General features: G+C 43.0%; 1 protein-coding gene across 2 annotated transcripts; it reads left to right on the top strand.

Moving 5' to 3' along the window:
- Positions 1-576: 576 nt before the first annotated feature.
- On the top strand, positions 577-26628 carry MARVELD3 (MARVEL domain containing 3). Of its 2 annotated transcripts, none has more exons than XM_007477383.3 (3): positions 577-2018; positions 8458-8585; positions 15847-17111. In XM_007477383.3, exons 1-3 carry the CDS (start codon positions 1267-1269, stop codon positions 16455-16457), a joined length of 1491 nt encoding a protein of 496 aa, XP_007477445.2. In that variant the 5' UTR covers positions 577-1266; the 3' UTR covers positions 16458-17111. The 2 variants fall into 2 exon arrangements, with proteins under 2 accessions (XP_007477445.2, XP_007477444.2); XM_007477382.3 differs by lacking the exon at positions 15847-17111 and adding an exon at positions 20653-26628 and having other exon boundaries at positions 609-2018.
- Positions 26629-26633: the final 5 nt, after the last annotated feature.

The following is a 26633-nucleotide window of genomic DNA, read 5'->3' as shown; positions in this document are numbered from 1 at the left end:
GGAAAGGGTCAAATGCTTTGTATTCCAGAGGCCCAAATAACAAGCTCCCATGCCCCCACTTCATCTCTCCCTGGAGCTGTTCATCAATAAGGGAGGTGTGTGCACCTTTTCGGATCACCACGGTATAATTTAGCAAAGGGCTTTTCACTGTGCCTCCCATAGCCAGTGGGTGTCAGAGAGGTGTAAGAAACAATCGTGAGAGACAGTGAAGGTTAAAAAGGGCAGAGGAGGGAGAAAGGGGAAGAAAAAGTGAGACCGGAATTTTGCTCCCAGCCAGAAACCCCTGTAAATGATGCCAGCTTCGAGGAGCCCCACACTTCAGTACAGTTTCTGCTGCTACCATCCCCAGGAGATGTTAAAATGCTTCCCTGATTAGAGAGGACCGAATGCTAAAGAGGCCATTGCTTCTTATTTGTAGTCGCTGAAGTCCCTCCGGTTTCTAAAGAACTTCTTGCAATTGTCTCCGTGTTTCTGGCCGGAAAAACAACAACAACAACAACAACAACAAAACAAACAAACAAACAAACAAAACGTGACCTAGACGGCAGGAATCCCGGCTCCATAATGCAAAGAAAATGGGTGGCATAGAAGGTTCACCTCTAAGGGAAGAGCATTAGTTGGCAGGGGTAGCAAGAGTTGCGGCTCTCCCACCTGTTGCGAGGCTGCCTAGACTAAAGCCTGAAGAGTCCTCCGTATGCTGCATTCCCACAACCCAATCCCTTCCCTATCTCCAGTCCCAAGTCGAAAGAAGGCTTCAAGATGGAGCGGCATGAATTTCTGGTAAAAGGCCTCGGATGTGGGGCTGGAAAGGCCCTTAAAGATCAACTATTCCAACCTCTGCGTTTTGCAGACGAAAGAAACTGAGGCCCAACGAGCTTCAGTGATTTGCTTCTGAATCGGGGTCTTTTGATTCCAAATTCGGAGGCTTTCCACAATCCAAGTCTCTCCTCTTCGAACCAAGGGTTTCGTTAAGTCGAGCAGAAGTAGCGAAGGCGGGGGAAGCCCAAAGCCCACTACCACACCCCTCGGGCTGGGCCTGGTCACGCCAGGCCCCACCTACAGTCGGGCCCGGTGGGGCTGGGGAGGGGTGGGCTGTCCCGAGCCGGGCCCCAGCTAGGAAAAGTGCGCGTGCGCCCAGGTGAGTGATCCCAGAGCCCCGGGCCAACCCGGTGGCCCGCCCCGCCCAGGCCGGGCACCTGCGCAGGACACTAATGCTGGCTTTGTGGTTTCCTTAGCCCCCCCGGGGCAGAGACTTGAAGTCAGGAAATGGAAGGGGCTCCTGAGGCTCGGGACTCCCGCACCCGGGAGAGACCGAGGGACGGAGACCACCGTCCGGAGAGACACAGAGAGAGAGACCAGCGCCGGGAGAGACAGCGGGACAGAGACCACGGCCCGGAGAGACACCGAGAGAGAGACCAGCGCCCAGAGAGACAGCGGGACAGAGACCATGGCCCGGAGAGACAGCGGGACAGAGACCACGGCCCGGAGAGACACCGAGAGAGAGACCAGCGCCCAGAGAGACAGCGGGACAGAGACCATGGCCCGGAGAGACAGCGGGACAGAGACCACGGCCCGGAGAGACACCGAGAGAGAGACCAGCGCCCAGAGAGACAGCGGGACAGAGACCATGGCCCGGAGAGACAGCGGGACAGAGAAAGACGGCGGGACCGAAATGGGGACAGACCGAGAGACACAGAGCGGGACCGGCGAGGCGACCGAGATGGGGACAAACGGGGGGACCGAGATCGGGACAGGCGGGACCGGTGGGGGGAAGGGGACAAACGGGGGGACCGAGATGGGGACGGGCGAAGCGAGCGAGACCACCGCCTGGACGGACAGAGCGACTGGGAGCACCCCCGCTCGAACGGACAAAGGGTTCGAGAAAAATCCCGCCAAAGCAGGACCCAGGACGTAGCTTGGGATCAGGCTCGGGACAGATCCCTTCCTCCCTGGGCTGCCCTGGGGGACCCGCCAGAGCCCTGGGCCCCGAGGAAGGCGGTCTTCGGACGCCCGGAGAGGTGAGCTGGGGACTGCGACGGCGGCAGGGGGACCCCCTAGGGTCTGAGGGCGGGAGGAAAAGGAACGCTTTCGGCGCCCCCAGTCCCCAAATTAGGACCCCAAAGTGACCTGGCTCTTCTAAGGTGAGGGGTCAGGATGGGGTAGGTCTGAATTGGGATGATACTATGCGAGCTCTTGGCCCCTGGCCAGGGGAAACTGGTTGTAGACGTAATCGATTCTGCTCCTTCCCCTAGGAGAGTGTTGGCTTCCTGTACGAGGTGGTACCTGAGTTGCCCTTGGAAAGTTAAGCTAGGTCTTCCGAGTTGCGCTTGGAAAGTTAAGATAGGTCTTCCGAGAAGCAAGAGGGAGCGAATTTTGGCTAGAGGGGGACCCAGGGTGGCGTAGGCCAGTGGGGTAGCACTCAGCCCACCCTTTGGCGTTTGTATCCCGAGCACTGGCTCTGCGCACAGTAGGTCTTTAAAAAATATTGGTTGAATTCAATTGAAAATCTTTACCCCCGGGTCTGATTCTCCCAAATGGGCTGGCACTCTTTTGGCTTTTTCTTTCTAACCTCCGCGATGGACCCAGCCTGGCACACAGCAGGCACAATTGAATTAATTGCTTGTTGAATGATCAGTTGGCTGTCTGGCAGCCTATCCTTACATCCTTTCCCTCCCAAACCATCTCCTTTCATTGGCAGCCTAAGCTTTACCCCTACATGCTGCCAGCTGGTGGCTGGGCCATTGAACCCCTAAATTACGGAAGTATTTCAGGCAAACTGTAAGCAGGAAATTCCTTTGCTCCCTTACATTCTTGTGACTCCTGATAAGACCTTGAGAGGAATATTCTTTAGATTTGAGATGGACAAAGATACACCTTCAGGCTATGCCTTGATAGCATCCTCTTGTATTTAAGACATCTAGGTGCCCCCTAAACTGTGAGGGTTCCTCCTATGTCTTCAGGCAAACCATCCCCCCCCCCCCACTCCCCCGTCACATCTCTGTAAAGAGTATAAAGACCCCAGACTTGATTTCCTCTAGGAGGTAGCTTTCCACCTTGATGTCCTGGCTGGATTCAACATTACTTTCTAAATGAATACATTTCTCTTTTTATTTTTAACCTAAGCTTCAGAGTCTTGCATCCTTGCCAAGGGTACCCTTCCCGAACGAACCCAAGAGGTTCACCTCAAGCCCCCCACAACACTGGTGGGTCTCAAATAGAAGAGAAACCTGTCATCCTCGCCCCTCCACCTGACCCCTGTTTCTTAGGTCTCTTAATACTTTAAAATGAGTTAGTTAATGTGTTTGCCTGTTAGCTAGTTTAAAGGCCAAGGAATGACTCTGTAATGGTAGAATTGTAGGCAGACCCCTTGAGGGAGATGCTTTCTGGCAGTCTTTCTTGGAGTTTTTCTGTCCTATCTGGCTCTTCCCAACCCCATATGGGATTTTCTTGGCCTAGATACCAGAATGGTTTGGTTTTTCCTTCTGCAGTGGATTAGTGGCTTGCCCGGTGCCACACAGCTAGCTAAAGGTCTGAGGCTGGATTTGAACTCTGGTTTTCCTGACTCCAGGCCTTTTGCCTTATCTTTGAGTCATGTAGCTGCTGGGCCTTTTAAATCATACATTCTCAGGAAGATCACCTTCTGACTGATGACACATGTACATTTCTGAGCTAGCACTCCTCTAGCTCCAGAAACCTCCGAGAAGTGAGAAAAGGAAAAGATTTAGAAGATCTAGAAAAGTGCACAAACTTGTCGTTTTCCTCTTTCCCTTATCCAAGTTGGGTTTGCCTCCTTTGTACCAATATCAAATCTTTATTGGCAGCCTAACCCTTCACCAGGTTCCCCATTCATCTCCCTTTCTAGTTCTGGTGCTGATGAGGCAGCAAAGAAGGCAGCGGTATTATTAAACAATAAAACAAACCAGCATTTATTCAGTACATACTCTGTATGTGCAAGGCACTGAGGATGCACCAAACCCCAAATCCAACAGGGCTTGGCCACAAAGACATTTGAGTTCTACTGAAGGGAGATATCTTATACAGAGGTAGGAAGGGGGGGGGGGGGGGGAGGTTGGTACTAGTACAGAAATATCTATAGCTGTTCTCTTGGTGTTGGCAAAGAATTGGAAATTAAGGGGGAGTCCATTAGTTGGGGAACAGCTGAACAAATTGTGGTATAGGATGGTGGTGCTATAAGAAAAGATGAACAGGATGATTTCAGAAAGAGCTGAAAAGATCTATAGGAACGGATGCAGAGTGAAATAAGCAGAACCAGGAGAACATTGTCCACAATAACAGCAATATTGTGGAATGATCAAGTGTAACAGACTTAGCTACTCTCAACAGTACCAAGATCCAGGGCAATCCTGAGGGACCTGGGACAAAGAATGCCCTCCACCTCCAGAGAAAGAACTGTTGGAGTCAGAATGCAGATGCATGTGATTTTTCACTTGTTTATTTGGATTTATACTTTGGGGGTTTGGTTTTGTAAGCTTATTCACCTTCAAAAATGAACACTATGGAAATAAAATAAAATGAATTTTTAAAAAGGAAGGGAATGGACTTGGGGGAAGAGATCAAAGTGTCCTCGAAGGAGAGGGGGAGAACCTATTGTTACTGGATGAGGAGTGATTTCTTGGAAGAGGACACAGGAATCCAGATTGGACCTTGATGGAAGCTTAGGAAACCTGGAAGGCAGCTCTGAAGTTGGCCCTGGGTATCCACACTTTGGATAAGCCCTGTTTATATTGCACTATCTCAAACTCCCTCTAATCTTTGCTACCCAGATAAGGAAATGGTCTCTCCCTGTCCCCAACTCCTTGCCATTTTATTTGGCCCAGATTTAGCTATTGACTCCCACCTTAAGCAACTTTGCATTGCAAATACAGTTATCTGGGGCAAGTGGCTCCAAATAAACAGCCTTCCTTTGTCATTCCCTACTGCTGGGGGACAGAATCCTTTGGGATCCTGGATAAAAGTGGGTGGCTGAGCTTGTTGGAGGGGGGAAAGGAATGTGTGTGTGAGTTTCCTGAAAGTTAGGAGGTTAGTTTGGAAAAGAAAGGGAAGAGCTTGAGTCCCAGGACACTTGAAACTTAGATGTATCTTCAGCTGCTAATATTCAGGCTTCTTCAAACATCATTAGCCCTATTTGGTCATAATTATTTGTTAACTGGACATTGGTTGGAATACTTGGGCCAAACAGCAGAGACCGAGGGGCAGCCTGGGAGAAAATGTTAACTTCAGCCCAATAGCATTAAAAATTGAAAATTAATATTGAGAGGGCCAGATTTCTCCTGAGGGAAGTGTGGCATTCTACAGGTAACCATTTAATTGTTTCATACTAGCATCCCGGCTTCCTTGCAGTCTAATAAGCTCCAGAACTAGAAAAGGAGATGAATGCAGAACCACCTAGTGGAGACTCAAGTTGCCAATAAAGGTTGACTATTGCTCCAAAGGAGGTAAAGCCAGTTTGGGTGGGGAGTCAGGCAGTGCTGAGGCTTAGAGGACTTATGGAGATGTTTGTCTAGTTACAAAGGAGTTGGGCCAAATTTTTAGGCGAGTCCCAGACCTCTAAACCAAAGAGAATGGAGAACTTTGCTTACACTGGGATCTAGAGAGCAGTAGCCAGTTATTATAACACAATCCTAGTCACAGTTAAGTGGCACTTCCTAGCTGGGCAAGTGACTTAACCCCATTTTCCCCAACAAATAAATAAACAAATAAAAATTAAGAGCTCCCCCCCCCCAAGGCCCCTGCCCCACATAATTCTGTCTCTGGAGTGAGTTCTCCAGCCTCAGTTTCCTCTTCAGTAAACTAAAGGGAGGGCCTGGTCTAGTTGAAGTCTTAAGATCTCTTTCAGTTCTCATGTTTAAGTCCAGTCCTTAAATAATCCGTCTAGGAGACCTCTTTGTTTCTTCCGGATTTCAGGGTGGGTGGAGAAGGCTTTTATCTGGGCTAGGTTCTCTTTTCACATTGAAATTCCTTCCCCCTACCCTGACCTGGGTCTGCCTTGGGAAGACATTCCTGAAACAGATTTAACCCTTTTCGCCCAGCTGTGCCTGCTTTGGGGCCCAGGTGTTCTCCTCAGTCATTAATTAACAAGTAATTATCCAGATGGGGATAATGATGTTTACCTCGATTCATCGCTATGAGGATCATGTGAGCTACATGAATGCTCGTTATTGTTAACAAGTATTTAGTAAGTCCCACTGTGTGGTACACATTGGAGATACCAAGACAACCATTAAAACCAAGGAGCCAAAATTCTAACAGGGACAAGGAAAGCATCAATATCTTTTGAAAGCCAACAAGCATTTATTAAGGAGCCTACTATGTGCCAAGGCAGCTAGGTCACATAGTGGATAGGGGTGTGTGACTCCTAGTGTGGTGGCAGAAGCTCTTTCTGAGTTCAAACCTAGCCTCTGACACTTAACCAACTGTGTGACCCTGGGCAAATCACTTAACCCTGTTGGCCTCAGTTTCTTCTTCTGTCAAATGAGTTGAAGAAGAGACAGCAAATTCCTCTAGTATCCTTGTCAAGAAAACTCCATATGGGGTCCCAAAGAGTCAGACAAGACTGAAATGACATAACAATAACAATTTCTATGTGCCAGGCAGCTGTTAAGCACTGAGAATATAAAAAGAGGCCAAATGCCTATAAATGCATACATACATGTGAATGTATGTATATATACACATAAAGTCAGCCCCAGAGAGTTGTAGGAGGGGGTATTACCAAGGGGGGGACTTTGAAGAAATTTCTTGTCAATGAGCATTAAGGGCCTCCTATTTGCTAAGCTATTGGGATTCAAAGAAAGACAAATGGCAGCCTTTGTTTCCAGGAGTTCTTAATTTGATGGAAGATGGTGGTTGAGTCTTGAAGGAAACCAGAGATTGCAAGAGGTAGGCAGAGGAGTGAGTGCTTTTTCTAGTGCCAAGTTATGGAAATGGAATGGGAGATGGGGTGTAGGTAGAATAGTGAGTAGGCTGGTATGGCTGGATAACAAGAATGCAAGGAGGGGAATCAAGTGAAAAGACAGGAAAGGTAGGAATGGGCCAAGTTGTGAAGAACTATACATGTCAAAACAAGGGAGTATAGAGTAAAGCCATTGGAGTTCCATTGGGCCAAAGAAGGAAAACATGATCAAATCTGTTCATTCAGGTGGAGGATGGATTGGAGGGGGCAAAGCTCAAGGAAGGAAAACCAAACAAAAGACTTTTGTACTAGTCCCAGTAAGAGGTGATAAATGGTGGCTATGGATGGAGGGGAGACAGTCAAGGGATGTGGAGACAGAAATGACAAGATTTGACAAATGATTGGTTATTTGGATGTGGGATGAGAGTGAGGAGTTGAGGATGATGTTGAGGATTCAAACCTGGGAAGTTGGAAGGGCAGTGTGACAGTGTTGTCATAGACAATAATGTGGAATTTTAGAAGTTGATGGTTTGGGGCACACAAATAAGTTCAGTTTTGGATGTGTTGAGTTTGGGATACCCATAGTAATCTAGTTCAGTATGGTAATTTGTAATGTGAGATCCTTCCAGTGGACTTTCAACCCATTGTTCTTCCTTTTTTTTCCTTTCAAATCCTTACCTTCCATCTTAGATCAACACTGTTGGTTCCAAGGTGGAAGAGAAATAAGAGTAGGGCCATATCTGAACCCTGGACCTCCTACCTCTAGACCTGGCTCTCAATCCACCAAACCATGTAGCTGCCTCATTTTCCTTCCTTTTTAAAGAAGACAAATGATATTATGAGAAGTGATGCCTTGATTTTAGAGTAAACTGGATTTTAGAGAAGCAGAGTTATACCAAATTGTCAGCCTCATTCTCCTAGAGTCATGAAAGTCCAGTGGTAAGACTGGTTCAGGGATGCAATAGATGGGAGGAATGAGAGAGAGAGAGAGAGAGAGACTGAGAGAAAGGCAAATTTATAGAGAGGTCTATTTTAGTATAATTGGTAGTCCTTATGATTAATTGGTAATACTAAAAAGCATTATTAAATATTTAAAATATTATATGTTCATAGCAATATCAAATAATATTAAATTAAATAAAAATAATAACAATATTTAAAAAAAACATTATTCTGAGAAGGAGCCCATAGGCTTCACCAGATTGTCAGTTGGCCTATAATATACACACACACACACAAAGTTAAGAATCCCTTGTATAGTTAAAATAAGTAGAGTGGACAGAGCTTTGGGGTATACTAAGTTAGCCTGATGGGCAGCGTGTAGTACTAGCAAATTTAAAAAGAATTCAAAATCTTTGGATTGCCAGCCCTTAGGAAGGGAGAAAGGGAGTTGGTTTCTTTAAGTTAGTGTCTCAGGGCTACTGCATTGAAGGATCGTTTAATTCTTTTTACTTCTATTTCTAGTACTTGGAGGATAGTTTTATATTTGAACTTGGACCTTTCTATTTTTGTCTAATTGCCTCCTTTTATTGATGTTGTTGTAGTGACTACCCTTCAGGTAGATCTCTGCCCTTCAGCCCAAGGCGTGATTTGGAAGAACTGGAATACTACCAGTCAGAGGCTGCAGGACTTTTGGAATGCCACAAATGCCGATACCTGTGCACTGGAAGAGGTGAGACGTTACACCTGGCTACCTCCCCTTGCTCTTCCCCCTATTGTTTCTTCTGGTTTGGAATTGGGGAGGGGACCCACCAGGATGTGGTAGGATGCTGCTGGACCAGGGAAATAGAAATTCAGCTGTTTTTCTCCTTCAATTCCCAGAAGTTTGGTTACTGTAGTTAGTGTGAGATAAATGCTATAAGGAAAGAATGCCTGAAAGGTATCATATAGTTTTAGGGGGATGCTTTGCTCAAAAAATGATGGCCTGACTCCAGGAGTTCAAAATAGTAGATATTTATTAGAGTACCTCTCATATGCCAGGCATATTGCCCAACTCTTCACTTAAATGGCAGGTGTCATAGTGAATAGAGCTTTGAATTTAGAATAAGGAAGACCTGAGTTTATATGCCACTTTAGACACTTATTAGCTGTGTGACCCTGAACCTGTTTCCCCATCCATAAAATACAGATAAATAAAAATAAAAAAAATAAAATCCAGATACATGCAGCCCTGGCCTCACAGGTTGTCAAATTAAGATGTTAGTTAGGGAACTAACATATGCATGTTAAGATATATATTATCAAATTAAGACATATTTAAAGCACTTTATAAGCCTTTAAATGCACTATATAAATAGCAATTATTATAGAACTGGATTGCTAGTATCTATGGTCCTTAATAGTATCCTAGATAGATGGTCTTAAGGTATCTTAAAGGTCATTGAATCCAACTGCCAACAAAACAATGTTACCAAGATCAGGAGGGAAACAAGAAAATGGAGGGAAATTTTTTTATACCAAGTATCTCTAACAAAGGCTTCATTTTCCTCAATTGCATAGAAAATTGAGTTAAATTTATAAGAAGGGCTCTGGTAATTAGTCCAGGTCAAGCTAACAAGGAGATAATTGGCTACCAAGTAAGTATCTAAAGCAGGATTTGAACTCAGGGGTTCCCAACTCCAAGTCCAATACTTTATCTGCTGTATTCAATACTTGAACACTTAGGGCTTTACCTGGGTAGATTGTACAGATTCATTGATCGATCATCTGATAGGATAGGAAGAGGACCTTTGATTTCACTGGTATTATCTGAGTCACAGAAATGCCTTTCTACCGCAGTGAATACAGAAACGATTAGCCAGTTTCTGGTACAGAGTTTCTGACCCTGTTTACAACCTGGAAAATCTGGTTTGGCTGGTGAGGTCAGAAATCATGTGACTTAGAGAAGACACAGTCCAGGTTAACTTTGTCAAGCCATGGGCATGGATATAGGAGAGGAATGTTTGCTGCTTGAGGGAAAAGAAGGAAATAATCAGGGTGCTCCTGCCTAGAAACATAGCCTGGAATCTTTTAGTATGGCAATTAGAAGATTATATACACCTTTCACAAGTGGGAATCCATACAGTCATCCAGTTATAGACACTCCCCCTCTTTTGTTTCAGAGAGACAAAGGCAGGCACAGGAGAAGCCGGAAAAAGTTTACTGGGACTGACCTTTCTCCTTTCCACTCTGATTTAAATACCCGGAAGAGAGGGGCAGGTTAAGATTGAAGAGATGGTTTTTTTCCCTTCACAGTGACTCATTTTGCTATGGAAAATGAGAAGGGTTTGGAGTTTCTGGATTAGAAACTGGACATTAAACTCAAGGTATACCATGGCTTATCTTTGTTTTTGAGTCTAGAGATGAGGTTTCTGCCTGAGGTGGTGGGTCAAGATAGAGAAGGGAGACAGGCAAACTAGAGGGAGATAATTAACAGAGGACAATAAAGAATTTTGGTTTTACCCAGAGCTAAGCCTAGATCCACAAGAATGAGAGTCACCACCACCACCACCACCACCACCTCAACAAGAACTCCGATAGATTGTCTCTAGGCTTAGAATAATGTCTGAGCAAAGGCTAACACATGTTTCTTTATCCCAGGCTAAGAACTGGTCTTTCTTGACTTAAGTCTTTTCTTGATTAAATAATCTTCCTCAGCAAACAGTGAGAGGACTACAGACTTCATTGACTTCATAGTATTATAGATAGAAGATCTCAAGGAATCTTAGAGGACATTGACTCCAATTCCCAACAAAACAATGCTACTAAGATTCAAAGGGAATCAAGAAATGGGGGGGAAATTTGATAGCAAGTGTCTCTAACAAAGGCTTCATTCCTCAACTCTATAGAGAACTGAGTCAAATTAATGAGCGCACAAAGCATTCCCCAATTGACAAATGGTCAAAGGATACAAATAGGCAATTCTCAGATGAAGAAATGCTCAAAATCACTATTAATTGGAGAAATGCAAATTAAAATAGCACTCACTGGCTAATTTGACAAACAAGGAAAATGAATTCAACTCATTTTTAAATAGTTTTTTCTAATTATCATTTATTTTTTCCTTCCACCTCCCAGATCACTAGAAAAAAATTAAAGAAAAATAAAACCTTTGTAACAAATATGTATAATTAAGCAAAATAAATTCCCATTTTGATTATGTTCAAAAATGTGTGTCTCGTTTTGCATCCAAGTCTCATTACCTCTGTTACATTGTAGGTAGCAGTCTCTGAAACCATTTTGAGGAAATGAGGGTATTCAGGCTGAGAAGATAAGTGGCTTATCCTAGGTGACATGGCTAGTAAGCAGTTAAGGTGGGATCCAAACTCAGGTCTTCCAATTTCTATCCCATCTTAGGCTATTTATATCCACAAAGTTAATAGAGAACAGAAGCAATTATTCAGGAAATTTGAGCCCAAACCTCATTTTTGCCTATAACCCCCCCCCCCCCAAACCATCAATGTCTCTTGAGCAGCTAGACCTGAGGAGTCAAACCAAATCAGTAAACATTTATGAAGCTTCTCCTTTGTGCCAGGCACTGTGCTAAGTACTGGAATGGAGTGAACCGATTTTTCACAGGCAAAGACACGGAGAATATTCTTGGCAGGAGGAGCTGTATGAGATACTGGAGAAGACAGTTAAATAAAGGTGTATTTGGGAAACAGTCTGGTTTGACTAGTAGACAGAGGGTAAAGTGCATGAGAAAGGGAGAGACTGGAGATGCAACAGAAATGGAAAAACGAATATCTCTAAAGAGTAGAACGAAATGGAATTGAGGGCACAGGTGTGAGGATTAATTTTGGCAGAGGGTAAGGGACATGTCCAGCAGTGTGCTAGGAGATGTTTGACCACTGGCTTTCCATTAGGAAAAAAAATGTTTGCAGAACACACTTTAAAGTTTAATCTGAATTATCAACTTTTTGGGGTTACTTTTTCGAGTCTAGACAATCTACAGGGCAATAAATCAGGCCCTGATAGGTAGCATTTGGCAATTTCTGAGTCCTCCCTGAACATTTAACAATTGGCTGGCTGATTTGAGGTGGCCCCAGCGCACTGCTGGACATGTCTTCCTCAGAGGTGGGACCGGTTAAAAGAAGAAACTACAAAGTAACTTTGAGGTAGAAAGTTTGGAAGGTGAGAAGGATCACTAGGGAGGGTATTTCTGCATCAGGGCAAAGGGATTGGGTGAGCTCCATTGAGGAGAATGAGTTAGGGTGAGAGGTGGATTACCGAGCCTCAGAAAGGATGCCAAATCCTGTCAACATTCCCTTGAAATTGAGGATTTGGGAATTTTTTTAGTTGGAATTTGAGGAGGGAATTCTGACTTGAACTGGAAAGTTGCAGGAACTGGAAATCTTTTGCTTTTGTAACAGGGGTCAGGCCAATAACTAGACTTCTTCCCATTGTCAGTCAAACCTAACAGCCTAACATCTCAAAGATACCATTTGAGTCTCAAACCTCTATTCCTTCCCTCTTGATTTCCTTCACTCACCCACATGCTCTAGTACAGGAGTGACGTAGGTTAAGCATAGGCTCAAATCTCTGGTGACATGACTGATGGTAAGTAATTTAATCCATCTTTATTATTTTTTTAAAATATTTTATTTTCTCAATTACATATAATAGCAATTTTCAGCGTAAAGTTTTCTGAAATAAAAAGGTCCAGATTATCTCCCTCCCTGCCTTCCTTCCCCTTCCCTCCACTCTCCTAGAGAGGGTAAGCAGTTTGATCTGGCTTATGCATGCATTACCACGCAAAACACACTTCCATTCATTCACGAATATTGAGTGAGCTTGAGTGATTCAGTCACTGAGAGGAACTGGAGGATTCCTTAGGATTCCCAGTCTTTCCCTCCTGCCACTGCTTTTCTTGTTAGGTCAGTGGCACTGGGGACAAAGCCACCGATTTTGCTTTTGCCCCCACCACAAATGTTATGAATTAAACCCATCACAGAGGCATCTGCCCATGGAATCCTTGCCTTGGAAACTTGTTTGAGAGAGTATCAACTTATCTTTGATTCTGGGGCTGGGGCCACCATTGATTCAAGCTCCTACCCCATGCCCGTTTTAGAATGTACAGGGGGCCATTCAGTGCTGTGGGTTTTAAACTTAATATTCAATAACTTTTATATTTAAGTTTTATAAATAATAACTAAGGTACAAGAACTACCTAAATCCAGCCTCGTTGCAAGAGGAGAGAGAGAGGAAGGAGTAACAGCAAACTTAAATACAATCATGTGAATGGGAGGACACAGGAAAAGGGAAAAGGATTCTAGGTGATACAGAAAGGAATTTTGGGTAATGTAGTTTTAGGGGTTCAAGAATTTCCAACTATACAGTGCCCAGATGGTTAATTGACCTTAAGGTTTCTGAAAGTGAACTCTTTGGAGGGTTAAAAATCTTGGTGGGAGGGGCAACGAGGTGGCTTAGTGGGTTGAAAGCCAAGACCAGGGACAGGAAGTCCTGGGTTCAGATATGACCTCAGGTACTTTTTCCTAAGTCTGTGACCCTGGGCAGGTCACTTAACTCCACTTGCCTATCCCTTCCCACTTTTCTGCCTTGGAACCAAAACACAGTATTGATTCTAATAGGGAAGATAAGGGTTTTAAAGGAATTTAAAAATTAAAAACAAAAACATAGTGGGATGGGGAGGTGCTACTTAGGTGGCTCTGTGGGTTAAGAGCCAGGTCTAGAGATAGGAGGTCCTGGGTTCAAATGTGACCTCACATACTTCCCAGCTGTGTGATCCTGGGCAAGTCACTTCATCCCCATTGCCTAACCCTTACTACTCTTCTGCCTTGGAACCAATACACAGTATTAATTTGAAGACAGAAGATAAGGGTTTAAAAAAATATGGTAAAGGCTAGTGATTGGATATCATACCTAGGAATGAAGTATGCCACAGCTCAGAAATATAGAATGACCATGGCCCAGGAGAAGGAGTCCAGATTCAAGTCAGGTGACTTTGGTCCAAAACTTTGGAGCCAAAGGCAAAATTGTGCAAAACTTTGGTACTATTGGCAATCTGCTCTTAACCTGTAAAATTGGGTTAATGTTGGAGGTAGCTGGGTAAAGCAGTGGATTGATGACTTTCTGGACTCTGAGAGGGAAAAATCTGAATTCAAATCCTCTTATTCTTATTAGCCAAAGGATCCTGGGCAAGTCACAGTTGTGTTTTCTCCCCTCTCTCCTCCAGTAAAATAGGGATAATAATAGCCAGTCTCAGCATTCTTGCAAGGAACAAATGAGAGCCGTATGTAGAAGCTCTTGGCCAACCTCCAATCATCATATAAATACAGGTTCTTATTACTACCTACTTCTCAGAATTGTTTTGAGGAAAGTGATTTCTAATCCTTAAAGATCCATATATACACTTGGGTGATTACAGTCTCCCATCTGGATAGATGGGAACCAAATGCTAATGTAGTCATGCATGAACCATCAGGAGACACATCCCACAGGGTTCTGAAGCATGGGAAGAAGTCCAGCAAAGTGATGCACACTTGGCTCTGGTAGTGGACCAAGAATAGCCTTCCTTATACAAAATGGACTGGAAGGACTAGAGAGCCAGACAAGTAAGGTCTCACTATCCATTTACCTACACACATACACACACACACACACACACACACACACACACACACACACACACGACACGTGTGTATCTCTGTATACATATATGTATATATTTGTGCAAATAGGCAGAAAAATTAAAAATACCTATTTTAGTTTGAAAACAATAAAGCAAAGAAAATTATCTCATTATTTTTTTAATTTGAAAAAACTTAATTGATTTAGAATATTTTCCCATGATTACATGATTCACGTTCTTTCCCTGCCCTCCTCCCACCCCCCCTCCAGTAGCCAATGAGCAGTTCCACTGGGTTTTATATATCTCATTATTTTAATGAAAAATGTAGGGATTTTTCTTATTGGTGGCATTTTTGAAAGTTGTATTGTTATTTTTGTTTTTGTTTGCTTTTTTTAACCCTTACTTTATGTCTTAGTAACAACTCTTAAGACAGAAGGGCTATGGCTAGGCAATGACTTGCCCAGAGTTGCATAGCTAGGAAGTGTCTGAGGTCAAATTTGAACCCACGTCCTCCTGACTCCAAGACTGGCTTTATCCACTGAGTCACCTAGCTACCCCTGCATCATTTTTTTTTCAAAACTCACATTAAGATTTTTCTTTAAGTGTGGGAAAATCTTGTTTGTCAAATTGTGACTAAGCTGGTTGGTTAGCAGTTGGGTATATATTTTCACTGGGGCCATAATAGAGAAGTAGTTTACCCTGTTCTTTTAATTTTTTCATATAAATGGGCCACCACCTTCTGTTTTTCCACACAGTTAGTTTTCTTTTCCTTGGGAGAGGTGGTTCAGCTGTCCTCCTGAACTTCTCCTGGCCCCTAGATCTTTTTATTCTTTTGGAAAGACATTTCTTTTAAGAGCTCCTTTAAAAATGTGTCCCTTCTCCTTTTTATTCTTTTGGAAAGACGTTTCTTTTAAGAGCTCCTTTAAAAATGTGTCCCTTCTCCTTTTTATTCTTTTGGAAAGACGTTTCTTTTAAGAGCTTCTTTAAAAATGTGTCCCTTCTCCTTTTTATTCTTTTGGAAAGACGTTTCTTTTAAGAGCTTCTTTAAAAATGTGTCCCTTCTCCTTTTTATTCTTTTGGAAAGACATTTCTTTTAAGAGCTCCTTTAAAAATGTGTCCCTTCTCCTGTTTATTCTTTTGGAAAGACGTTTCTTTTAAGAGCTCCTTTAAAAATGTGTCCCATCTCCTGGTTTCTGGACTCCATGACCTTGCATCATCGTTATCAGCTGCTCCTGAGGAATCCGTGGCTGCCTGGGCTTTCGTGGGGGAGGTGTGAGCTGCATTCAGTAGGGGAGGTGACCTCCATGGTGGAAGAGGAGCATCACCCAGAACATAACCCATCCTCCCACTTTGATCTTTGCAGCCTGCTGCCAACTGCTCGAGGTCCTGATCAACTTGCTGATTCTGGCCTGTAGCTCTGTGTCTTACACTTCCACAGGGGGCTACACAGGCATCACCAGCCTTGGGGGCATTTACTACTACCAATATGGAGGAGCCTTCAATGGTTTTGATGGTCCTGATGGGGAGAAAGCCCAACGGTTGGACGTCCAGTTCTACCAGCTCAAGCTGCCCACGGTGACGGCGGCGATGGCCTATGGAGGGGGCCTCATGGCCTACGCCTGCCTCCTTATTCTCCTGGGGGTCTTGCGTGTCCCGTGCTATTGCCCGTTATGGTTGGTGGTCGAAGCCATTTTGGATGTGCTCATTGCAGGCAGCTACATCCCTGCTCTATATTTCTATTTCCACCACCTCTCCGCCGCCTACAGCTCTGCTGTGTGTAAAGAAAGGGAGACCCTGTACCAAAGCAAAGGATATAGTGGTTTCACTTGTAGCTTCCACGGCGGAGACATCGGTGCTGGGCTTTTTGGCGTTCTTGGCATCATCGTCTTTGCTGTTGGGGCTGTCCTGGCCTTCAGGGCATACCGAAGAATCAGAAAGGCTGAAGAGAAGCCCGCAGAAGCATATGCATTATAGAGCCTTTCATTGGGGGCTGCTGGTCCTCAAAAACCCAAATTTGGATCAAGATTTCTATGAATGGATAGAAATACAGCCTTCCCATGGTGAGACTAGTGCAGAGAGTGTCACAAATGGATGGATTCTAGACTGGGGTTTGCCATACTTAGATATAATTACAAACCAAGAATCTCAGAGAGGTCTGGGCTACAATAATAAGTAATACGTGGGGGCTTCTCTGACTTTAGGCTTCTCTCAGGTTCAGTAGAAGCCAGATACATTGGGATAGTTCACCCTAATTGCTTTAAATACAATTCATTAGCACAGGAATTCCTCTCATTATCTCCTGGTATCCTTAATTCTCCAGACTAAGATAAGTAAAACAAGTGACTTATGTATTAAAAAGAATAAGATTGGGGGCAGCCAGGTATGGATAGAGCATCAGGTCTAGAGACAGGAGGACCTGGGTTCAAATGTGGCCTCAGATACTTCCTAGTTGTGTAACTCTGGGCCAGTCGCTTAACCCCAATTGCGTAGCCCTTGCTGCAATTCTGCCTTAGAAAAAACAAAGGTTTATTAAAAAGACAATTAGATGGGGGGTTGAGAGTGGGATATGGAGAGGCACCTTGGACAACTTGGCTGGAATGCAAAGAAATAAATCCCATGAGCCATTCATTCTGAGCTGTAGCTATGTTACTGAGTTGACATTGTCTTTCAGTTAGAAAGATCAACTGTTGTATCTTCTGTGCGTGCGCCATTTTGTGACCTCTGCCATTGGAGAACAACCCAATAGAGTTTCAAGGGGAAAAGTCCAAAACAAAGCATCTTTTTGTCCATGTCTGTGACTTCACTGCCCGTTAAATCACATTGTTTGAATGAGTTTGCTCTAAGCAAATTCAATCATTAAAAATACAGCTTTGCACAAAACACCAACTGGGGTCAGGGTGGCAAAGTTTACAGAGATTCACAGTAGAATTCTTCTAATAGTAAACTACTAAGAAACCTGTTAAAAATAGAACTAGATTAATATTCCTTTTTTATTTAAAGGAACATGCTATGTGAAAGGATGGGCAGCTAGGTGGTACAGTAGAATGCCAGTCCTGAGGTCAGAACAAGTCATTTTCCTTAGTTCAAATCAGGCCTCAGACACTAGTGTGACCCTGGACAAGTCACTTAACCTTGTTTGCCTCAGTTTCCTTGTCTGTCAAGTGAGCTGGAGAAGGAAATGGCAAACCACTCCAGTATCTTTGCCAAGAGAACCCCAAGTGGGGTCATGAAGAGTCAGACGCAACTGAAAAATGATGATACAACAACAAATGTAAAAGGAAAGCACCCTCTTAAATCAACAGCCATAGAGAGCATTAATGAGAAAACTAGCTAATAATGCAACAACAGAATCTCCACTTATTTTTTTTCATTTGAGGTCCTGTATTTTCCAAAGCCAATAAAGCAGGCTCATCTCTTCTCCTTTACATGCTTTGTTTTACCTAGTAGTGTACTCAAGTTGGTTTGGCTGATCTTGGAAGTTCAGTAGGATGGGGCTGGTTGGATGGCAAACTGGGAATACGAGGTGTGGTCAGAGGTGGATTTCAGGTCATCACACGAGGCAAGCCCCTATATGATCGCTATTAACCTAGATGGTCGCTGGAGTCCACAGGAAAGTTGGTGTTGGGGAATCATTTTATTTTTTGGTTTACTTGAAAGTTGGGTTAAATGGGTTGGCATTTGGGTGGACATAGTGGCTCAGAAAGAAATGCTTTAGTTGTTTGCATCCTGTAGCAATTCCCTCTTCTCTTTGACCACCCCTTTAAGTGAGAGGAGGAAAAGGAAGACTAATAAGAATGGAGAAGGGATTTCCATGGCTATCAAGAGTAACCTCCAGATTTTATTGATGGGAAAGTTGAGGCAGAGGGAGGTTAGGTGACTTGTCAAGATCATCTAGCTAATGGATGAAAAAGAAAGTAGTTTCTCCAGATAAGATAGTGTGATTGTTGCTCCAAAGTTGCAATCCAATACAGTGAATTTGTGTCAGTCAACAAACTGGAAAGGTAATTAAGACATCCTGGTAGAGATGGATGGGATATAAGAACCCATGCTAATTATCTGGTATAAAAAAATGGGTCCCTGGGATGATCTTTTTTTTCTTCCCCTAGGAAATTAAGTTGCTAATTAATTGTTAAACCGCTCCTTCAGCCTTCCATGAACTTTCACTGAACAAATAGGGAGGGAAGGACAAAAGTGTACTTTGAGCTAAAGCTCAAACCTACCCCTCAGTATCTGGGTATCTGAATGCTGATTGTACAGTGTGTCCCAGCCAAACTATTGCTGTTGCTCTACGTAATGTTCTCTTGATTCTTCTCATTTCGCTCTTCATAATTTCATGTAGGTCTTGCCATTAAAATAATTAACATAATTTCTTACTGAGCAGTAGTATTCCATTCCAATTATATGCCACGATTTGTTTGCTCATTCCTCAATTGATGGGCATCCCCTTAATTTCCAGATCTTTTATACCACAAAGAGTGCTGCTATAAATATTTTGGAACATAGCCGTTCTTTTCCTTTTTCCCTAATCACCTTGGGAAACAGACTTAATAGTGGCATTGCCAGGTCAAAGGGTACACATAGTTGTATAACTAGAATTTGGCAAAATTCCAGATTGCTCTCCAAAATGGTTCCAATTAGTTTACAGTTCCATCAGCACTGTATTAGTGTCTCCCATTTTTCTACATTCCTTCCAACATTTACTATTAGCCAATCTGATAAGTGTGAGATGCTATCTCAGAACTGTTCTGATTTGCATTTCTCTAATCAGTAATTAGAGCATATTTACATATGACTAGATAACTTTGATTTCTTCATCCAAAAACTGTTATCTTTGACCAATTGATCAGATGGAAAATAATGTGATCAAGTTCTCTATATATTTAAGATAGAAGACTGTCTGAGAAACTGTCTAAAAATTTCCCCCCAATTTTCTGCTTTTCTTCTGTGGTAAGGGCTAGGCAATGGGGGTCAAGTGACTTGCCCAGGGTCACACAGCTAGGAAGTGGCTGAGGCCGAATTTGAACCTAGGACCTCCTGTCTCTAGGCCTGGTTCTCAATCCACTGAGCTACCCAGCTGCCCCCTTCTGCTTTTCTTCTAATCTTGGCTACATTCATTTTATTTGTACAAAGCCTTTTAAATGCAATCACATCCATTTTATATCTCCCAATGCTTTCTATGGTTTATTTGTAAATTCTTCTCCATAATTCTGATAGTTAATATGTTCCCTGTTCTAATTTGCATATATCTTCCTTTTATGTCTAGGTCATGTTTCTGTTTTGGTCTTATCTTGGTAAATGGATCTATACCCTGTTTCTGCTAGACTGCTTTCTATTTTTCCCTACAATTGTTACGAGATAGTAAGTTCTTATCCGCAAAACTTGACTCTTTACTTTTGTCAAACACAAGGTTACTGTAATCTTTTACTATTGTTTGTTCTGTTCTGTTCCACTGCTCAGCTTGTTTCTTAGCCAGTTACTAGATAATTTTAATAACTGCTGCTTTTGTAACACAGTTTAAAATCTGGTACTGACTTTTTACATTTTAAAAAATCAATTCCTTTGATATTCTTGACTTTTTGTTCTTCCCAATGAATTATTTTTTTTTAGCTCAATATGGCATTGAACAAGTTTATTAGGTAGGATTGTCATTTGTATTATATATTGGCTCTACCCACCCATGAACAAATTATGTTTATACTTAATATATTTATATTCCTGGGCTAGTTTTGACAGGTATACTCGCGGGTATTTTATAAACTATTCTTTCAGGGTAGTGTTAGTGATGTATAGAAATGCTGGTGATTTATGTGGCTTTATTTTATATCCTGCTAGTTTGCTAAAATTATTTCAACTAATCCTTTAATTGCATCTCTAGGATTCTCCCATTTGTAAATGCTCATTAAAGAGAAAAATCTACCTTCAGACCTTTTTGGAAGTTAAAGGAGCCTCTGTTTAGCAGTAGCCTTCCCCTGAGGTATTTTTAATTATGTTAATTAAACAAGCTTTTTGCTGCTTAACAGCAATTGTGAGAAACTTGGAATGTCAGCAGCCAAGGGTACCAGAAGGAGATGAGCCAGGCTTCCCTTCTCTCTGTCCCCAATTCTAATACTCTTAATATTTTTCTTAGTGATTAACTGGTTTATTAAGAATTGAATTTTTCTCCTCCCAGGTGTGGCACAGATAGTGGAAGTGATATTGAATGGCATGGTTCTCATGTGTATTGTCGCCTCCTACTTTGTCCTGGCTGGTTTCAGTGCCAGCTTTGCAAGCAGTGGCTTTGGGAACAACTATTACTCTCCCTTTGAAGGGACGGAGCTGGAGCAGGTTCGACAACTGGACCAGCAGTACACGGTCCTCCGAGCACCACTTGTATATGGCGGCTTGGCTGTTTCCCTAGGACTAGGGGTCCTTACCATGGGAGTTTTACTCCAAGGAGCCAAGAGCCTGGAGAAGCTGCCTAGGAAGTGGCTGATTGTGGAAGCTGTCTTCAGCCTCCTGGCAGCTGTGGGCTACTGCATAGGCATTGGCATCTTCCTTCACGTGGCTCTGCAGATCAATGCCACCGATACCTGCAAAAAGCGAGAGAGGATGTATGCTCGAAATGGGCTCACCTGGATGAACTGTCAGCTGGCAGGCACTGATGGGGCAGCAGCCACCTTTGCTTGTCTTCTGGTGATCATGTATGGAGTCAGTGCAGTGTTGGCCATCCGGAGTTACAGGCAGCAACAGCAATACTACAAAGACAGCCAAAAGCAACGCAGCATGTTCCAAGGTCCGCTGGAATACTGGGGGTCAGGAACAGGAACTCTATGAGTTTCCTCTGCAACCCACCCACCCTGCAAGTTCCCAGGTTTCAACTGCCTTTATTATGTCTTTCAAAATTTACTTTCCATTTTAAATCACACACTGGATTATGCCAATTTTTGACACAATTGATGATGTATAAATGTTCTTTTTGAAGGTACCAGTTGTGAAAAGTGCCCAATAAATATCATTGATGGGTTGATTAATGTAGATGTGCTGGGGAAAGAAGGCTGGCCATGGCATAGTTACTCTCCTAAATACATTAAGGGAGGGCAGTAGGTAATCTTCCACTTTCATACTCACCAACCCAGTCAAAGAAATCCTAGAAGAGCAGCTCTCTCTCAGCAAGAGTGGAGTCCAAGGCTATATGAAAACAACCACAAATTGTTCGTCCAGCTGTTGCAGATACTAAAGGACCTCTGCCTGTGCTCAGAGGACAAGTTCCCAAGTCAGTTTTCTGATTGTTCACAAAAGGGTGACTCCATTCTGGCTCATAGCCTCGTCCTAGCTCCTTAAGTCAAAGATTCTGTTCCTAAAGAGTTCAAGTAGTTTGTCATATGGAAGGGTTTGACGGGGGAGAATTAGGATTAATGGAGTTGAAAGAGACTTTAGGGATTACCTAAGAGCAATGGAAAGAGTGCCAGTCCTAGCGTCAGTAAGATTTGTCTTCCTAAATTTAAATCTGGTTTCAGACACCTGCTCGTGGTGTGAGCCTGGGCTAGTCACTGCCTCAGTTTCCTCATCTGTAAGAGAAGGAAATGGCAAATTGCTCCGGTTTCTTTGCCAGGAAATTCCTAAATTGTCAGACTGCACAACATTCCAACCCTTCCATTTGCTTAAATTCCAAGGCAGTGCAGACCAAAAGAGATAAAATGACATGAAGTTATGCTGCTTGTAAATTAGTAGAAGCAGGATTTCTACCTGGGTTCCCTAACTCCAGATCTCATGCTCTTTCCATTTTACCATGCTTCCCTCAGTGTGAAGTTTCCTACATTAGGGACAAAGGGCTATTACACATAACTCCCACCTTTTTTAAAAGTGGAGAACTCAAAATTGAATAGGCTTTCTTAAAACAGGTAAAAAATTCTCTTGGAAATATTCCACATTCAAAACTAAACTTCCCTGAAGAAAAATCTTCATCCACTGAAGGGTTACCATCACCTCACTTTACACTAATGACTCTTCCCCTTCAAGGAGATCACAAACACAGAAACTTAAAATGGAGTCTTTATTCACAGAAAAATAGTCAATAAGCATTTATGAGGTGCCTGCTACTGGCCAGGCACTTTACTAGGTACTGGAGAGAGGAAGAGAAAGGCAAGGCAGTCCCTGCCCTCAAGTCTGGCGTTTAATGGGGAAGATGAGGAAACATACGTATACTGAGGGTAGACACTAGAATGAAGAGAGATTGGGAAATGGTACCTATATTAAGATGGGGTTTAACTGGGATTAAAGGAAGCTGAAGAAGGCAGTGAGGGAGAACATGGGAAAAGACCACAGAAAATGCCCAGATGGGAGAGATGGTCTTTTTTCATGAGTCAGGAGACTCATGTTACTCATAGAAAGTACAATGGTGGAGAGGAGGAAGGTCGAAGACTGGAAAGGTGGGGAGAAAGTAGCTTATGAATGACTTTGTTAGAGGATTTTATGCAGAGTTCAGGATGTGGTTGAATCACCTTTAAGGAGAATCAATAGCAGCTGAATGGCAGAGTAGGAATATGTGCTGAAGTAGAAGACTCAAAGCAGGCTGACCCACCAGCAGGATATTGTAATAGTCCAGGCAAAAGGTGGCATGCACCAAATGGAAGGGAACATATCTTGAGAGGTGATGCAAAGGTGAGATGGAGAGGCTTTGGTGGGGCAGGGGGTGAGAGGATTCCAAGATGGCGCCTAGGTTGTAAACCTGGGGGACTAGGAAGGTAGTGGGTCTCAGGATGGTGGGAAGTTGGGAGAGATTTTAGGGGGGAAGAATGAGTAGTTTTGAGTCCATTGAATTTAAGATGTCTAAAAACATCTAGTTCAGGATGCCTAGGAGGCAGTTGGAGATTCAGAGCTAGAGGTCATCCGAGTTCAGAGTTGGAAGGCACTTTCGATAGTTTAACTCAAACCCAACCAAGAATCATCCCTTCTAAAGCTTATCAGACATTGTCATTCAGCCTTCCTTGATGGGGAGTGAAGGGAGACCCACTGCTTCCTGAAGATGCCACTCCTGGCTAGGGATGGCTCTCTCTGGTCTGATGCAGACAGGGGACTTCATGCTTCTCAGGGCCAGCTTGAATGGCCTTCGTTGGTCATATACAGTTGACTCATAGTGAGTCTGTAGTACACTAAAAATGGGTAAACCTTTTTCAGAGGATATATACACACACCTCCCCTATTTTATACTTGAGAAGTTGAATCTTTTATCTCAAGATCAAGCCATTATTTATTCCTATGACATTTCATCCAATTAGTCATATAAAACTTGAGAAGACTATGAACTCGTGCAAAGTGAAGTGGAAAGAACTAGAACAATTTACAAAGGCAAAGCAAAATTGTGGCAAAAATCAACTGAAAAACTTGGCTGCTCTGCTAGAATGATCCATGACCATCCAAAATACTCAGGATGAAAAATACTGTCCACCCTGAGAGAAAACTGGTGGACTTGAGTTCAGATGGAAGTATATTTCTTTCACTTTATTTTTCTTGGTTTTTGCAAAATGGTTAATGTGGAAATATGTTCTGTATGTGTTCACATAATGGGTATTCTGCTATTTGATGGGGTGGGCGGTTAGATGGTGTGGATAGGATTTTTACAAAATGAATGTTAAAAAAAAAAAAGATTCATGTTTATTAGCATAGAAAGCCCATCCTGTTTTAGAGGTCCCAGATTCCCCACCATGCTTTACCCTGGCCATCATCTTGTCACACCTGCCATCTTAATCTAGGTTTTTATGAGACTATGCCCAGCAAGGCTGTTGGAAGTTCACATTCTAACAGGAAGGAGGTAACATCTAAAAAATGGTGCCCAGAGAGGAGTCTCTGGGTCAGGGCAGTCATAGGAATCCAGTCGACATATCCTGCCCCCCACAAAGTATACCGTAGCTTATGGAAAGGGCACGCTGCTTTGCTTGGTCTTGTTCTACTGACTTTGAGTTTTCCTGACTCCAGGGCCAGTGCTTTATGCCTTTCTCCACTTAGCTGTCCCTCTACCTGCTCTTATCATTCTAGTATCCTATCCAAAAGGTAAGGAGGTTAGTCTGGCATGTCCTCTTCTTAGAGATGAAGTTATGCCAGCTAAGTCCGTCATACTCTAGTAATATCTTCCAGGGCTTTGCCAGGAATCAGTTGCTTACTGGACTTTATTTTCTATTCTTTGAGGGGAAATTAGGGCATTTGACCTTTTTCAGTCTTAAGAGTATTTGGTTTGTTCTCTGTAGTATTTCATTTTTAAAAGTTTCATTCATTTCTTTTGTGTTTATGTCACAATCTATGTGGGTGCCTCCTCCTCAGTGTGAGCTTTCCTTAGTAACAAACTGAAACAATTAAGCAAAACAGAACCGCTGCCGTATCTGATGTGATCCACATTCCACATCCACAGCCCTCTACTCCTGCATAAAAAGGAGGCTGGTGAATTTTCTCATTTCTTCTCAAGGGCCAAGACAGGTCATTTAATTGTTTGGCTTCCTTTGAATGTTCTTTTCACTTAATGTTACTGTGGTCAATGTTTATTCCTCCTTGTCCCTCTTTCACTTTTCTTGTCTATTTCTTGTTTATAATTTGGCAATGTGATTGGGATTGGGGTATGAACAGAGGGAGCTCCCAATGAAGAAAGGGCAGTTAGGTGGGGCAGTGGATAGAGCACAAGTACTGGAATCAGTAAGATCCGTATTCAAATCTGGCCTCAGACACCTATTAGCTGTGTCCCTCAGCACATCACTTAACTCTGTCTGCCTCAGTTTCTTCATCTGTCAAATGAGCTAGAGAAGGAAATGGTAAACCACTCTAATATCTTTGCCAAGAAAACTCCAAATGGGCTCATGAAGAGTAGGACTTGACTAATCAATTAAACAAAAATCCCAATGAAGAAACTTCCTCCATCAGTGGTGTTTTGCAACTTAAGTTGCAGGACACTTCAGAGGTTAACTGGCCAAGGGTTGCCTAACCAGAATGTGTCAGAGGCGGGACTTGAATTCCATTCTTGGCACTGAGGACAATTCTATCCCTGATGCCTCAGCTACCTCAAAGTCCTCATTTCTTTCATTACAGGAACATTCTATTACATTTCATTCCCCAACTGATAGGCACTCAACAGCTCCTCCGGTTTTTCCTACTACAAGTGCCATCACAATTTTAGGATATGTGGGCCTTCTGATCTCCTTGGATGTGCACTCAGCAGAGAACTCTGCATAAAGGAATTGCCAAATGTCAGCATTTTGGTCTTCACACAATCCCTGCATGCACTCATCTCTCACTCTTGATATCACCTCTCGAGAAATGTCCCCACTCCAGACTAGAAGGGGAACGGCTGGAAAAGTGCCGGCATGTAAATGGGATGGAATAAAACCATGCTATAAGAAATTATGAAGGAGGGAGTTTTCAGAGAAACCTGGGAACCCTTGTATGAAATGTGTGTGAAGAGTGAAGTGAGAACCAGGAGAAAAGTCTGTTTTTATATAGCATAATATAAAGGCAAACAACTGAAAAAATTAGTGTAATAACCAACCACAGTTCCAGAGGACTATTGATGGAACATGCTTCCATCTCGATAGTTAAAGAACTCAAGAGCCCTTTGGATGTGGCTAAGGCAGAAATTGTCTTGCTAACTAACTAATTATATATACATATTTATAATGAGGATTTTGTTTTTCTTTCTCAATTGAGGGAATAGGAAGAATACTTTTATTGATTAAAAAATGAAATTTAATTTTTAAGCAAGGCTCCTTTGGAAAGAATGAACTTAGTCTTCTAATGCACTTAAGAAAACGACTATGTCCATGTCAAGTACATACACATAGTATACTCTTTTTTTTGAACCCTTACCTTCCATCTTAGAATCACTACTGTGTATTGGCTCCAAGGCAGAAGAGCAGTAAGGGCTAGGCAATGGGGGTTACGTGACTTGCCCAGGATCACACAGCTGGGAAGTGTCTGAGGTCAAATTTGAACCTAGGACCTCCCATCTCTAGGTCTAGTTCTCTCCACTGAGCCACCCAGCTGCCCCCCACAAAGTATACTCTTAATGAAAGTAAAGATCTTTTTGTCATATCATGTGAAAAGCTGACTAAAAATATTCCTGCCTCAACTTTGCTTCCCCCATCCTAAGTCTTGCTCATCTCACCAAAGCAGAAAACAAGGGAAAATCCT

This window comes from Monodelphis domestica, chromosome 1, assembly GCF_027887165.1.
Source record: "Monodelphis domestica isolate mMonDom1 chromosome 1, mMonDom1.pri, whole genome shotgun sequence".
Taxonomy (NCBI): domain Eukaryota; kingdom Metazoa; phylum Chordata; class Mammalia; order Didelphimorphia; family Didelphidae; genus Monodelphis; species Monodelphis domestica.
Note: the sequence above shows the minus strand (reverse complement) of the source record. Positions and strands in the feature narration are given on the sequence as shown.